The following is a 16,029-nucleotide window of genomic DNA, read 5'->3' on the forward strand; positions in this document are numbered from 1 at the left end:
TGCCTCCAATCCTAATGTCACTGGTGAGTTCACTTGTATTAGTGACCATAAGGTCAACATCTCTAGCTTGGTTTTGGAAAACAGTAATAAAAAATTTTAAAGCAATGAAAATAGCTTGAAGTAATATTGAAAGAAAACATATACTGGGTTTGAATTGGGAGAGTTTTTTAAAAGATGTTTAGCTTGTGATGCTGTATATGTTATTATATGAATTTTATTTTAATTACAAAGTTTTTAATTGTAGTTGTAATGCAAATTAATAGCTAGCAGAAAAACAGGTGACTTCCTTAATATTTGCTATTTTTGTAACTGCCATGCGTTGCACTGATCACCTTTCCAAGTCATGTGCTTGCAGTGATAATATAGACCATGTAGTACTGTCACTGTAAACTATTTGTCTTAAGCCATCACGTCATTAAACTGTCCCAGAATACACATTTGATATACAGCTCTTTATTTCTTTCAGTTAAAAGCTATTACCTCTTACAGCAGAAAGACTGTTCCATTGGTCAGACGTAGATTTGTGCAAAGCTGTAGCGTGCCGTTCCATAAATTTACTTTTTCCAGCAGGTGGAGCTGATGTTCCATAGTAAAGTAGAATAACTTGGACTAATTTTTAATTGACGCTTCATTATATTTGTTTTATCACAAATACCACTACTGCATTTTCTAAACATTTGCTAATTTTGATGGACCAATTGCAATTTGAATATATATTTTTTTCAAGTATCTGCTTTTATCTAGTTGAAATTTTCCCTCATGTCTTCAACTTTCTCGGAGCTGTACTGCAGGAGAAGGAAGAAAGTTAGGCACTAATGCTTAAATGCGTGTATAAGGTGAAATGTTCTCATAATTTATTACAAACAATTTTTTCCTTCTAGTCAAACTAATTTCTGGAATGGAATAAATATGAAGGAAAAAGATTTTGCATCAGAAAACATCTGCATTATTCAAATATGTAAATGTTGTCAAACTGCACTTTATAAAATAAAGTGACATGATTACTTCCTTTGGTTAATGAAGGATGTGATTTCTAAATCAGACTGTAGGCATTATTTGGTCCTTCTCAAAAAATGCTTGAGGGATTGCCAGGGGCAAGAACGGGGGGAAAGATCAGATGGAAAGTGCAGTGTAACCATACCACTAGTAAGAAAACAGCATGGAGGGGCCTTAGGGAGAAATCAGAAGTAAACGCCTGAGTTTTGGGCTGTCCTTTTGTACTCTTCAAAGGAATGTTTTTATGGGGACGAAACTTAAGGCTGGTCTCTTACCCAACTTCCAACTCTGTCTCTTTTTCTCCTCCTTTTTCCTTCTGTAAGTGGAGATGACCAGAGATAGGTTAAGTAAAGATAATCACTTTGAAGCCACTTGAAATAGTCTGCATTGGCTCTCTGACCTGAAAGGACAGCAACATGAAGAGTGCTCTTTCACATACCTCCACATGTTATGATGGTGTCCTGCTGCTGCTGTTAGTGGACCATATTAGTAGACATTGTTCTGAGCTTGCTTTCGTGTTAAAGTAGAGTTTCACTTGTTGTTGAAAGGAGAGAGGAGGGTGGAGTATAGAAGATCTTTTAATATTGGGATAAAGAGGTTTTCAATCAAGCCTTACAACCATGACTGCTCTCTTTGAAGTACTGGAGAGAGCAGGACATGTAGTTTGGGGCCAGCCAAGGATAGCCTAAACAGATGAGAAGAGTTGGGGATGAGAATACCTGTTTACAGCACCCCCCACCCCACCCCCGCCCAGCTTAAACAACTAGGTGGCCCTCAAACATCTTTTAAAGTGTCCAAATGAAGTGCAGTGTCTGATACCTCACTGGAAGCCTGCATAAAGCAGTTGAACCTCTATTCCCAATAGATTAGCACCCAAATTACAGAAATGTCTTACCTATGAGGTTTTGAGGATATTTAATAAACTCTTGAATTGCACAGTGAGGTGTAAATATTAAATAAAAGCACGTGCTTTTGATTTGCATGCCTTAAATTAATTTTGATATAATTTGTTTTAACCATTATTTCTTTAACTAAAGCTTCTGGCTGTTCTTAAAACACAATTTTTTTTCATCATTTTAATTTTGCTGATTAATACTCTGATTGCAGTTTGCTAAGACTTGATGCATAAGTATTTAAAATGTAATTTTAGTAAGAGTGTCAAAGATTACAGTTATCCCTGCTACTGTAATAAAAGACATGGAAAATGTTTTTCTTTATTTTTAAATCTGTATTAAACCATAGAAAATAGATTTATTTGTATCTGTTACTTTCCCTGTATGATTCAGAGAAAATACAGTGTTAATTCCAAAGCAGTTAAATAAAGGCTATTTCTTTTATTGTTATTGGTACAACTCTGAGCTGCTTATATTGTTAGTGATCCAAATCTGGGTGTCTTGCCTGTGAACAATATATGTATAAACTAACAGCTTAAGAATTTGGCCCATCTTGTTTCTTCCCAAGCCATGCTGTGATTCATTTTAATTTTATATCACTGTCCATTTTGATGCCATTGGAAGGCTATGGATATTTACCCACTTAAATTATCTTGTTACTGTGTGAGCCACAAATATTACTTTGTTTCAAATGTGTGCTGAAAGGAGAAAATAATATTTGTAAGTATCCCATGTCTAGAGGTCTCTCAGGGTCCTGTTTAGGTAGAAGGAATGTGTAGAAATAATAGGAAGAAAAAAAAAAACCATGAAAACCAAATTGGCCAATATCTGACTAAGTGTTAGGATCTCCTGTTTGAAACCTGCACAAGTTTGAGAGGTGACTGAACTTGGCTTTTTGGAGGTCAAGCAGGAGAGAAATTACTGATTAATATCTGTACATTATCTGTTTTTACACAGAAAAGGGAGTGGGCAGGAAAATCATCAAGCAAGTAACCGCACCAGATTTTCTGAACTTATCTAAGTGTACTTTTCAGTCACTGTATCTCAGTAAACCTTTGATTAAACCTTTGATTAAAAAGCTTGTTTGTCTGTATTGAAAAGATTCTTTCACCATTAGCTTGGTTTTGGTTTGATGGAGTTTCTTATAAAGTGGGTTTCCAGTCCTCTGCTAACTTTTATAAATGCCTTGTGATCTTTCTCCATTTTGTTGACATCCTTCTGCATTCAAACCCTCAGAATATAAAATTTGACTAGTTTCTCATGAGCAGTTGATGCAGTGCAGCCGTTGTTTTCTTCTTAATGGTCTTTTTGAAATATCCAAGGACCGCATTAATCTTCCCAACTGTAGTTCCATGAGAAAGTCCATGGTTACCGGAAGGCCTATCATGACATCAAGATATTCTTAATTCCATCTTCACAGGGTAGTTGCCAAAGAAAGGAAATTTGTTCCGAAATGTATGATTTGCAAAGTTAGGATTAGAGCAGAGGTGATTTGTTTGCATTCAGGCAATCTTTGGTGTTTGGTTTGTTGAAGCATTCTCTGTGTTATTTGCCCCTCTATCAACCTTTGTGATCTGCAGACCTCCCCTGCAATGATTTTAGATTTCTAAGCATTAGTTACTTTTCTCCCCCTTTTTTTCTCTTATTTTTTCTGCCTGCAGATTTTATCAGTAATTATTTTCCTCCGGGTCATCATTCTATAATGTCATGCTTAAGAAATAAACCCTGCTGGAATGCATTAGAAGCATATCTTCCTAATGACAATTTCCTGTTTATAACTGCATCTGGAGACTAATGTAACTAACTTAACTAATACTTTCTTTGTATTGCTTCATTTCCTAAATATAATGGCATTGAAAACTAAGTGAAATGCTTCTGTTTTGACAAACTGCATTTTTTGTGAAATCCATATTGATCTTCGCTAATTTCATCTCACTTGAATTCTTTAGTTCTTGAACTTGATTTATGCCTTTTGAGAGTAGAGACATGGTAGGGTCATTTTGTTTACCCTTTTTTTAGTACTGGCACAGAATTATCTTCTAGAACTTCCTCAGTGTTGTAAGACTTCTCAACCACTTGGAGCAAGCTTTGGCCAGCTGTTCTAAAACTTGTGCGAGTTATTCAGATGTACTTATTTTAAAACGTTTTCATGTTGTAGCTGTTGTTTGGGACTCTGGGGTGATTACAGTTGGAAAACCAAACATTTCATCATCATTTGCAACACACTCTATCTTTAATCAGTAAAATCAAATATTATTTATGCCTCCTGTTCATTACTGCACAGAAATACTTGTGTATGTCTTGGGTAAAAATGGACATTTCCAGAAAGCTGTGGTTTGCTCAGGTTCAAGGCTGTTCTAAGTCAAGATGTGCCCCAGCGTAAGTATGTTTCTGTGCACTGTGAATTACATTGGAAATTGACATGCTCAAACTGTCCAAGTGGTGTGTGGTATTTATGGTCATTCCACCTGTAGCACAGTGAGCCAAGCGCAGAGCCCTGTTGTGCAATGAAAAGGGACCACACATGTCCTCAAAGTTTTATCCAATTAAAGGACATAAATTACAAATCAGAATGGAAAGCTGAGAGTCTGGGGATGTAGAGTAAATGTGTGAAAATTATCTTAAAGGTCATTGTGCTAACAAAACATTAATTAGCCTCTCATTTTCCTATTTTTTAAATCAGAGACTTAAGAATCAGACAGGATAAGTTGGTAGTGTAACATTTAAGTCACATGGGGGTGCTAATTAGTGATTTTTATTAAATATAAAATATATTTTTCCTGTAGCAGATTTTAATTGCACTAGAAAGTCAAGAAATGTTATTGGCTAAAATTCCTGTAAACCAGTGATTAGGGGAATTTAATTTTGTTTTCCATAAAATGATGTTTTTAAGAATAAAAAGGTTCATCATTAATTATGCTCTGGAGTGTGTCCAGAGAAGAGCAACAAAGCTGGTGAGGGGGCTGGAGAGCAGGTCTTACGAGGAGTGGCTGAGAGAGCTGGGTTTGTTTAGCCTGGAGAAGAGGAGGCTGAGGAGAGACCTTATTGCTCTCTACAACTACCTGAAAGGAGGTTGTAGAGAGGAGGGAACTGGCCTCTTCTCCCAAGTGACAGGGGACAGGACAAGAGAGAATGGCCTCAAGCTCCGCCAGGGGAAGTTCAGGCTTGACATAAGGAAAAAATTTTTCACAGAAAGGGTCATTGGTCACTGGCACAGGCTGCCCAGGGAGGTGGTTGAGTCACCTTCCCTGGAGGTGTTTAAGGGATGGGTGGATGAGGTGCAGAGGGGCATGGTTTAATGATTGATAGGAATGGTTGGACTCAATGATCCAGTGGGTCCTTTCCAACCTCGTGATTCTATAATTCTATGATTATATTTTAAAATAAAAATATTGAGTCATTAATCTGTATTAAAAGTATACTCTAAATATGTGAGAAATGGGCTTAAAGATAAATAGGAGGACAGGAAAAGGACATGTATATTGCAAGATCTATGTCCATGATACTGAAGAGAGGCAGAACTAGAAGTTGTCTTCAATTTACTTGACTTCTGACTAGCTGGTTTTCACCAGTAAGTCATCATGTACAAACCTTCATAAAATATTTTGCCAATGACTGTTGCAATGTAAAATAGGTATTTAGATGTAAGAGTTGGTTTTGAAAATGTCACAGAGTGGGTTAGGTGGGATATTTTTGTTTGGTTTTGATTTTTTGTTTAGTTTTTTTACTAACTTGTGCAGTGTGTGATCCGTATCAGCTAAAATGATACATAATCAGTAATAAACTGGATAGATGATGTTACTTTATGAAGGTAATAAGGGGTTTAGGTGTTTGTGGAGGAGGTTTCAGTTGACTATAGCCAAGTACTTCACAATCACAAGGTAATTGAGGCTTCTGTCTTGCAGGTCTAACCCTTCTTAAAATAGGTTAGCAGCCTTATTGTCATCCTAGACTCTTTATGCCACTGAAAGTCATTTTCCTCACTGACTTTTTATATAGCTTATTTGTACTGATGGTGAATTGTCCATTTAGCTATGCTTGAGTGGGAGAAAGCTTGAGGACAATATGTTTTAACGTATAGCTGTGAAGCAGAGACTCTGTAACTCCTCTGGCCTTCATTGAGTAATCATACTTATTTATGCATTTGAAAATACCATTCCAGGCAGTCAAAGAGTTGACAGAAAAAGAGCTGGTAATAAGGCAAAATACAGACCAATTCCAAATCTATGCTAAGATAGTTACCCAAATTCATGACATTTCTGAGCAGCCATGCATTAGCAAATTGTAGGTACTCTGCTTTTTTTATATGCAGTGATCATGACAGAAAGAAAAGTAAGATCTAGCAGCTAGAAAAAGAGATGTTAAAGGATGGAAAATGTATTGAATATGACATATTATCTGACCCAATCATAAAATTTTGTCTAGCCATCATCTTGTGAACTATTAGCAAATAAAACCTGAGAATATGATAGAAGAGATCAAGTATTTCTTAAGTGTTGACAGCTGTAGTGCTTTGACACTGAATCTCTTTAAAAGAACTGATTTCCTTAAAGGAGCATTTGGGAAGTACCCTCCATGTGTGTCTACAAATTTAGTGCAGAATAGCAGGATGTGGAAAACATAATGATATTCACTGTTCGACAGTTGGCACACTGTCACAAAGTGTTCCTTTTTCTACTGTTCTAAAAATCTTATGAAAAAAACTTCAGTGTATAAATAGCAGATAGAAGTTTCAAGAGAACCAGCTAAGTGATTTTGATTTATTATTTTTTCTTGATTTAGAGGAATATTCTAGAGTATGCAACCGCAGATAGAAGGTGTTGAGAAGAAATGAGAAGTAATGAAAAAAAAAATCTTACTATTAATGTGATTGCTGTTGCATTTTTCATTTTATAGTTTGCCAGACATATCAAGAAATCTGAAGGCCAGAAGACACCCAAAGTTGAATTACAAATCTCAATCTATGGTGTGAAAATTCTAGACCCAAAAACAAAGGTGAGACACTTATAGATTTATGGTGCTAAATTAGTAATTAAATATTGTTTTAACAGTTTTTACTGCTTCTTATTTGAAAAACATATTACAATGAAATCCATTCTGTTGGTGGACAACCTCTTCTAAAATATCATTTCTTGTTGCAATAAGACTAACATATGCCCACGAATCATAGAATCATAGATTAGTTTGGGTTGGAAGGGACCTTAAAGATTGTGTAGCTCCAAGCCCCCTGCAATGTGCAGGGACACATCCCACAGATTCGTGATACTCCAAAATATAGACTGAAGCCAATATGGGATTTAATTTTTTTAATCCTTTCACACTTTAAACTCTGCGGAATTTGAAAACACTGTGATAAATAAATGTTAACACCACATGTGATAAACTCCTTTCCTAATGGTCACCTTGTGTGGCTTCCCACATGTAGATGTTTGCAGTTGAATGAGGAGACACTCTGTAGTGACTGATTCTTCATGCTTCTGCTTTGGAAATACAACTTTCTTCCCTTAATATGTTGATTTTTCCCCCCCTCCTTTTCTAGTGGTTTTAATTACTTTTTATTGTATCTCTCTCCCTAGAACACTTACGTTTCTCAGGTGTGTCACCCGTTTCTCTGTAAACTTCACAGAGCAGGCTATAAGTCCTACTGTCCATCTGGCACAGCATGACAATTCTTGTGTTTCAGCAGTTATGTCCATTGAGTTACCCCATGGATAGGTTTTATGTTCCTATGTTTGCTCTGGTGTTTTTGAAAGGGTTACATAAAAAGCAAAACATCCTCCTCACAGACTTCAAAGAGGAATAATGAGATAAATACAATCAAGCTAAACAGTATTCAATAGTCAGCAAGTGTTAACATCTGAGTGTTGTTAAATCTTTTATACATATGTTGAATGTTGTATTTGAATGAACTGTTTGTTACTGCTTCATAATTCTGGAGTAATTGCTACCATACAGACAGTGACATTGCCTCTTGAGAAGAAGTAGCTTTAGTTCAAGGCTATATCTGCTTGTATTCCATGTGTGCTTCAGACTCTTGATACAACCACAGTTCAACAGTTCATAAGCAGAGAGGCAAGAAATATCCATGTCAACTTTAATTGCAGATTTTGCACCTTCCTTGTGTAAGGACACTCTAATCTCTTAGCAGTTTTGTTATTAGAACTCAAATGGTAATTAGCTATGAGTATCTTTGTTTCTTAAAACTACGTGTAAATTTGAATGTTTGCCTTCCTTTTGCAGAATTTATAGATGATATAGATACTTAAATTCCATGTTACCATTGTTGATTAAAATAATATTTTCTGTGTGTTTTTGAAATAAATCACTTCAATATTGTTACACAGTAATATTGGTTTCTATTCATGTGATGACCATTAATTGTGGTGGGAGCAGAAGGCCTGCTCATGTGTCAGAACTTGATTTTGTACTTGTCAAAAAAGGATAATTATAGGGAAGTGATTCTGCCCTTGAATGATATAGTTATATGGATCTATAAACCTAAAAGAGCCAGAACAAGCATGTGCTACTGTATGTAAGTTTTAAAGAGCTAGAGGACAAAGAGAATAAATATGAGAGAAACTTGGGTACGTGGGACAAATAGGATGGCTGTAAAGATTGAGGAAGGAAACCAACTGGAGCAAGGGGAAAAGTTTGCCCATGCTGTAGATTTTTTTGATAAATAGTTGTGTGCAGAGAGGATGTGCCTTTGTTTATGAGGTTATAGCAGTCTGGGAACCCTGGTGCTGCACAGAATCTTTCTTTTTTTAATAGATAATAGTTCACATCTAAAATACATATTTTCCTTTAAAGCAAATACTGCTTTCCCATGTAATATGCCAAATAAAATAAAATAGCAAGCAGAGATTTGTTGAATAAAAACAATGAAAAAATTTTTGAGATAGTTTATTTCAGTCTTATTAAGCTCTTTCAGCTGAAAAGCATTGCCACTGTAACTTTTTAAATAGCTGGAACATGCTTTTTAATAGAAAGTGAAATGTAGTATTGAAAACATGCAAATCATGAAGTTTAAAAGCTGTTTATGTTGCATCTTAGGTAAGCGATTATTTAGATGTCTGTGCCCCTGTATTTGAATAGCAATGTCAACTGTATTTTCTGTATTTAAGTCATAAAGGTAAGGACTTACTTCAGTAAAACCATTTTAACAAACCCTGGGAGATTGTGAAATCTGAAGATGGTGTGCACCTGGAAAAAGAACTGAGTATTTTACATATAATTGGTCCCTAAATAAATTGCACAGGATCGCAAAGCAACAGTAAAGCAAATTTTCTTGAACAGAAATTACCGTCCAAATAAACACTTCCAGATAAACACTGTCCAGATAAATACTTCTTGCTCACATTTAGTAAAAATGGAAACATTTGTTTGGAGATGAGTTTGCTAGCTGCTGTAATACTTTAAGTCAATTTTTGAGTGTCTCATTTACAGCAAAAATTATCCAGAAATGTTACTGCAACTTGTCTGTTCTTATGTATGTGAGGAAATCCAGAGATGTACTTTGTGCATCATTTTCCTAAGCAAGTATAGTAATTTCTTGAAAATAATCTTTTTTTTTTTATTTGCAGGAAGTCCAGCACAACTGCCAGCTCCATAGGATATCATTTTGTGCTGATGATAAAACTGACAAAAGAATATTTACTTTCATATGCAAAGACTCAGAATCAAATAAGCATCTGTGTTATGTATTTGACAGTGAAAAGTGTGTAAGTAAGCAAGATGCTTTTCAAACGTTTAGGTGACTGTTACAGATTTTGATTGGTCTACTCTGAAATGAACCAGGAGTGGTTAATAAAGTCAGATAATATGCCTGCTAATTTGGGTCCCTTTGAGATAATCTTTCATGCCAATAGTAGTTTCTTGTAACTTAGATGCATTAACTGAAAAGACAGCCTATTTCTTCTTTGATATAAGGTGGTTTTCTGGGACAGTTCTTACTATACCGCTCGATGTCCTAGGCCAGGCATCTGCAATATTCTCAGAACAGACTGCATCCCACCAAGCTTGAAATGTTTGCACAGCTGTTTTGCAGAGGTTGTTGCAGCCCTGTGGCTGCAGTGCCCTCACAGGCTCTTCTGCTGATGTGTCTGCCTCAAGCCACTCTCCCTCAGATATTTTGATTTTAAACTTGTTTTTTTTTTTTAACCACACATTTCCCCCCTTCTCTGCCTGCTCCCCTGCCACATCTCTTGAGTTTGTTAGTACCAGATGCACTACCAAAGAATTTGTTGCAGCCACCATGAACATTCTGTCATGTCTGAGATAGAACAGGGCAACTGTTCAAAAATGTGCAATAGCAGAAAAAAAATAATACAGGAAATTAAGAAAATGGTGTCTAGCTGAAACGGGGTCATGTGCTTACCCTGGAAGAAAGTAATTATCAAAAAAAATACTGGAATCAACACTGAAAATGGAAATCTAGGATTTTTGTAATCTGGAGCCTTTTTTGGTTTTTTTTGGTTTTTTTTAATTCTGAAGTGGCTGAGATACTGCAGAAAATAAATATTAAGGATTTTTTTTCAAGAAAAAGATAGATATTCTTTTCTATTTCTATGCAGTTATCTAGCATGTGTTACTTCACAGTATTTCTGATTATTTTACTGTTCACATGCATTGCTCTAGTTCTTTTGGTAGATATTGCAGAATGGCAGTACACATTAGTTAATTTCTCTGCAAATTTATTTCCTGTGCCTCTTTTTCACACATATTTCAGACCAATGCACTAGTGTTGCTTCTTTCTAACCTGATATTTCACTTCCTGTACCTCTTTTCTCTGTTTCATTCCTTGTTTTGCACTTTCAGATTTCAAAGGTTGCCGCCTCAGTTCGTACTTTTCATCCATCCAAGAAGATAGGACTGCATACTCCCGGTGTCCTTTGCACTTTTCTGTTGCCAAAATAAGCAGTCATTTCCTAAAGCAGTCCTAGTTCATCTTTTTTGGTGTAATTCAGGCTATTTTGGTTAAAATAATTTCTCGTGATTTTTTTTTTCTTTTTAACTAAAGGTGTCTGTATGGGGTTTTTTTCACAGTAAAAAGATAGAGGGGTTACTCCCCCATTCCTGTCTTCACAAGACTCTGCATTTGGGTCTTCACAAAACCTCTGCTGAATGACTTTACTGTTGTACTGGTGGATGAAAGATTGGGAGCATAATATTCCATACCATTTTTGTGCATCTAGCCCTTTGTATTCTTAGAGGTAGTGAAGGGAGAATCTTCCACATTGAGCAGAATGCTCTACTTTCATGAGAAACAACCTATTTCAGGTTTTCATTTCAATGAAGAAGAGAAAGTTCTAGATTAGCTTTAGCTAGATTAATGTTTTTCCATTTTTTTGTTCCCCTGCCAAAGTGTTTAAAAACTTATTACTTACTGTGTTTGCTTTCTCTACTAAAGTTCTAAGGCAAATGACTTATCCATATGTTCACCTTTTATTAGTGCCTATTGTAAGTCGGCATTTTTTTCTGAAATGTTAGTGTGCTAAATAAACTTCTTGTATGCTTATTTTTTTTAATTAGAAATACATCTGTATATAAATACATATATCTACAGCACACTGATTAGGACTGTATAGAACTTATAAAAAGAAGTGTTGAAATCCAAATTTAAAAGCAGTTGGGGAAAAATACCCATTAACATGAAAATATCACTCCATTAAAACTCAAGCAATTTATTTAATGATTGAAAAGCCTGTATTTGCTTCAGAAATCATCAGCAAATGGCATACTGCAAAATCCTATCTGTAGTTACATAAATTAGAGGCATAATTTATACTAAAAATTAGCTAATTGTGTTCTGTCTATTCACTGTCCTTTTTTTATCCAAAGCTGCTTTCATTGCATTTTCTGTCGAAGTATTTTGCCTAAGCGTGTTTGCCGTGCTCCTTTATAGTGTTGAGTTTGTGATGGATGAAGCTAACCCTTTGAACATGATACATGGTGTAAACTATTTTGTGATCATCTGAAATAAAAGTAATCATATAAAGTATTCTGAATGTACTAATTTTAATCTTATGTTTTATGTAAAGGCGGAAGAGATAACTTTAACAATTGGTCAAGCATTTGACTTAGCTTACAGGAAGTTTCTGGAATCTGGAGGAAAAGATGTTGAAACAAGGAAACAAATTGCAGGTTTACAGAAAAGAGTAAGTTCTGACCTCTGTTTTCTAAAGAGACAAAAGAACATGCTACTTTATTTTCATTCTCTGCCTTCTATGACAGCATAATATATAGCATTATTCTCAGATTGCTAAAAATTGAAACCGATACTATAAAAAGAAAACTGAAAAAATACCTGATGACTGCGAAACTATTTTATGTTTTGCCTTCCTGTGAGGTCATTAAAGAGAAAAGCAATTTTGAATTATGGAAGATACCAAAATGTAGTATTTTTTTTTGTAATCAGATAACTAGTTAAACTTTGCTTCTAAATGACCAGAGTTTAGATAAAACTTACTGCCAATGGACACTGTTGCTGAAATTAATGAATATCCCAATGCCTATTGCAATAACCACTTGTTTTGTAGATTCAAGAATTAGAAACTGAAAACACAGAACTGAAAAATAAAGTTCACGATTTGGAAAACCAGTTAAGAATAACACAAGTACATGCACCACCAGTAAGTACATGAATGTAACTCTTATGTCCAGATTTACTCTAAATTTATGTTGTATTATGATATTTATTAACATCCGTGCTGTTTCCAATGATTATGGTTAACGTACAGTGATCATGTAACAAATCTGTTGAAGTAACGGTAAGATTGTGACAAGCCAACAAAAGTGCCTAATTGCAGTCTCTCAAATTGTGATTCTTTATTCCCCTTGTCATACCTATCAGTTGCTGTTTAAAGACAGTAAATACTATTTCTATTGGACATCTAACCATGCCAGCTAAGGACTAAGAGCCCTGTTCAGCATGTAAATGATCTGGTTTGACAATGCGACTTAGGATTTTTCTGGGAAATTTCTGTCACAAGCGTATTGTCACTTGCAACTAACATTTTCTAAATGACTTCTTAAAATTTTTGCTGCCTCAGAGGAGGCGTTAGGTCTCAGGAACTAACACTGAGTGGGTAGGTAAAATGGACAAGGGCAAGTTCCTCATCGTTAGAAAGTTCTAACACTTTCTCCAGATCCTATAGGCTATCATGACAAAAGTATTTTTAAATGACTGACTGACTGTTTCCTGTATCTAGGCAGAATCCCTGAAAATGCAGGGTGCATTGCAGACCAATCTTAATGACTCCTTACCTCTTACAGGCATATTCTAGCTGTACAGTATTAGGTAGCTGTGAAAATAAATTAAATTTCTTAATGTGCGCATAGCAAAATCTTAGAAAAATACGTACTGCTTATAAGCTGTGTGTTTTGGGCTGACTTGTTCCCACCCTGAATGTGCACCATTTCACTTGAAGTGGCTGTTTAGAATTTTGAACAATGTGAAAATCTGTTTATAATGGAGATGACAATTTCTCAGCAGTGTCTGTGCACTCCCTTGATATTGGTTAGATTTAGTGAAATCTAATTAGAGGAGAGAGCACCATAAATTGTAACTACTATGTAATCCCCACAGTGAAAACTGTAAAGTATGAATCTCTGCTCCCTCATGGAGCATTCACTGAAAGGTAATCAACTTTAATGCTAGATGTAAAGTCAATTTAGTCAGTTCCTTTGTCTTTTCTTTTCCTTTATTAGAATAGCAGCTGGTTTTGTTCTATTTATTAATATTATAACTAAATATATCATTGAATTCAACTAATGAGGCTTTAAAGTCACGTGTGATAGATGGGTGTCTCTTTCATTTAAATTAATGAAGAACTTGGTAATTGAATTAGCAACACAATTAAAACTATCAGCAATTACCCCAAAATATTTCCTGTGGTCTGTGTAGCACACGTTTATATTGATTTTTGTCGTTTACAACAGTGATACCTAATTCCTTATTAATGTAAGTTAAGATGTAAATTCACCAGCCTTTTGTATTCTCTCCCTAGGTGGTGTTCTATTGTTAATTACTAATGGTACAGTGCATATGTATATAGCTTAAACAACAAAATAATATAATACTTATTGATAATATTAAAATAATTAATGTTAATAAATCACTACCAGCTATTAGCTTTTGCATACAACTTTATTGCTTCAGTTGCTCCTTAATCTGTAAAATAACCACACAAACATTTCTTATTGCAAATTTTGTTGTTTCTTCGTGATTAGACCTTCAGTGAGAGCCATCTAACTGCCTGTTTAATATAGCATTATAAAAATGATTTGAATAAATATTGGAACAGGTTGCCCATAGAGGCTGGAGGTGTCTCTTATCTAGGTGTGTTCCTCATCAGCTTCGGCTAATGAGATACTGCTTTAAGCAGGAGTTTGGATTAAGCTACTTTCTCCTTATGTGGTTCTTTGATTAGTTATGCAGCCAATAATAAAAGAAACATTTTTTAAGAAATCTCAAATCTGGAAACAGCCATAACCACCAAACAATCAACTTTGATACTTTACCAGGAGACATCATTCTAGTGGACCTGATTTAAACTAAGTTGTGTACAGTGTAAATCAAAGCTCTTAAATGTGCTACTGCAAGAGTAAGTATGTGTAAGTGCAACAGTTAGGTTGAAGGCTTTTCAGTACAGGGAAGAGGCAGCATAGATATTTTTAAGACAGTTTGATGACTGTCTGGAATACCAGCAGATGTGTTTTGATGATACATGGCTGCTTTTCTACTATATGTAAAAAAGGAGGCAATTACAAAGAATTCTTTAGATATTTGGTTGCCTGTTATACTTCGCAATTAATTTTATATGCTTTTAATTCAAATCTGCTATCACTTCAAGAATGACTTTGCAAAGTTTCAACTTCTATTAGAAAAAAACAAAAGCAGCACAAAGAATATTTTCCTCTATTTCTACACGTTTTCTGTGGTGAAAAATAACATTTCATTTTTTAAAAGTTGTTCGAGATCTAATTTTTTATGCTAAATTTAAATTTAAGACATAAAAATACCATATTGTTAAATGTATCTGTACTACTGCTGCTCTATTTCTTGAAAATTAGCAATGAAAAATAACCGTTCTTCTTGTGATCATTTTATCAGAGTAACATTTTCAAATCTGCTGAGTATTTTGTTAAATACTGAAAAATAGCTTACATAAATGAAGCAGAATATCTAACATGGGGAATTATATCTCATCTGAGTCACTTCCTAAATGCCTTTGGTTAGACGGGGGAAAACTTGCTTCCTTGCAGATATTTTTCATGTTTCATGCCATGAACATAAACATCATTCTTGTGATTTAAAGCAGATTTATAGATCTATAGAGTATTTCACAGCTCTTATGTCCATGTTAATGGATTATAAGAGATGCCAGTGCCAATGCTAGAACTTTCTGAAGCTTTTTTAGATGTAATGAATAATTTGGCTTATTTATAATTAATTAATTTGATGCAGCTGTAATTCCTTATCTGTCTGTCCACTTTGCTGTCATTCTGTGTGCTGGGATCTAGGGAGGGATCATTTAATGATTGATGGAAAGTATAAGCACTTGATGCCTAATACAATAAAAATGCATGGAGCATTAGCTGGTATCACAGTAATTTGTAAAGAAATGTTTGGTTTCACAAGTCAACTATAGATGGCTAAAGTTGGGTTTTTTATTCTTAAATAATACCTTGGATTTCTTTATCTTACGCTTTCCATTTCCAGCTTGGTTGTTTGCACACTGTTTGTGCTTTCTCAACATTTGCCAGATGTGCTGAAATGGCTTTTCTGTCTTCCAGGTTGTTAACTGTGTTCTTCCTTTAGTGATTAATGCATGGTCAAAGAAGGACTTGGTAATCAGCAATTGTTTTCATGCTTCAGAAGCCAACACTAGCAACATGATTAAGCAAGTATATACTTAATGAAGCAGAAGATGTTGCAAGGGCCTATGATGACAAGTCACAGAACATGACAAATGTGAACACTGAAATCATGTTGTGTGCTACATCCTCTCCTTCAATCCCCATCTGTATGGAGTGGGGACCGCAAGCTATGTGGTCTAAGCAGGCATAATTTCAGGCTGACATTGGGCATGCCTTTTCCTTCTCCATGAAGGAAGACTTGAGGTTTTAGGTACATGTT

The 16,029-nt window shown here is 35.1% G+C and overlaps 1 protein-coding gene across 2 annotated transcripts in view; it reads left to right on the top strand.

Moving 5' to 3' along the window:
- The window catches only part of GULP1 (GULP PTB domain containing engulfment adaptor 1), an 88,028-nt gene that overhangs the window by 42,111 nt on the left and 29,888 nt on the right, over window positions 1-16,029 (top strand). For both annotated transcript variants that reach the window (XM_069860768.1, XM_069860769.1), the window contains exons 5-8: window positions 6,786-6,884; window positions 9,473-9,610; window positions 11,930-12,046; window positions 12,428-12,520. In XM_069860768.1, coding sequence (XP_069716869.1) covers window positions 6,786-6,884; window positions 9,473-9,610; window positions 11,930-12,046; window positions 12,428-12,520 — 447 coding nt within the window. The remainder of the gene's footprint in view (window positions 1-6,785; window positions 6,885-9,472; window positions 9,611-11,929; window positions 12,047-12,427; window positions 12,521-16,029) is intronic.

This window comes from Phaenicophaeus curvirostris, chromosome 7, assembly GCF_032191515.1.
Source record: "Phaenicophaeus curvirostris isolate KB17595 chromosome 7, BPBGC_Pcur_1.0, whole genome shotgun sequence".
In the NCBI taxonomy this organism is placed as follows: Eukaryota; Metazoa; Chordata; class Aves; order Cuculiformes; family Cuculidae; genus Phaenicophaeus; species Phaenicophaeus curvirostris.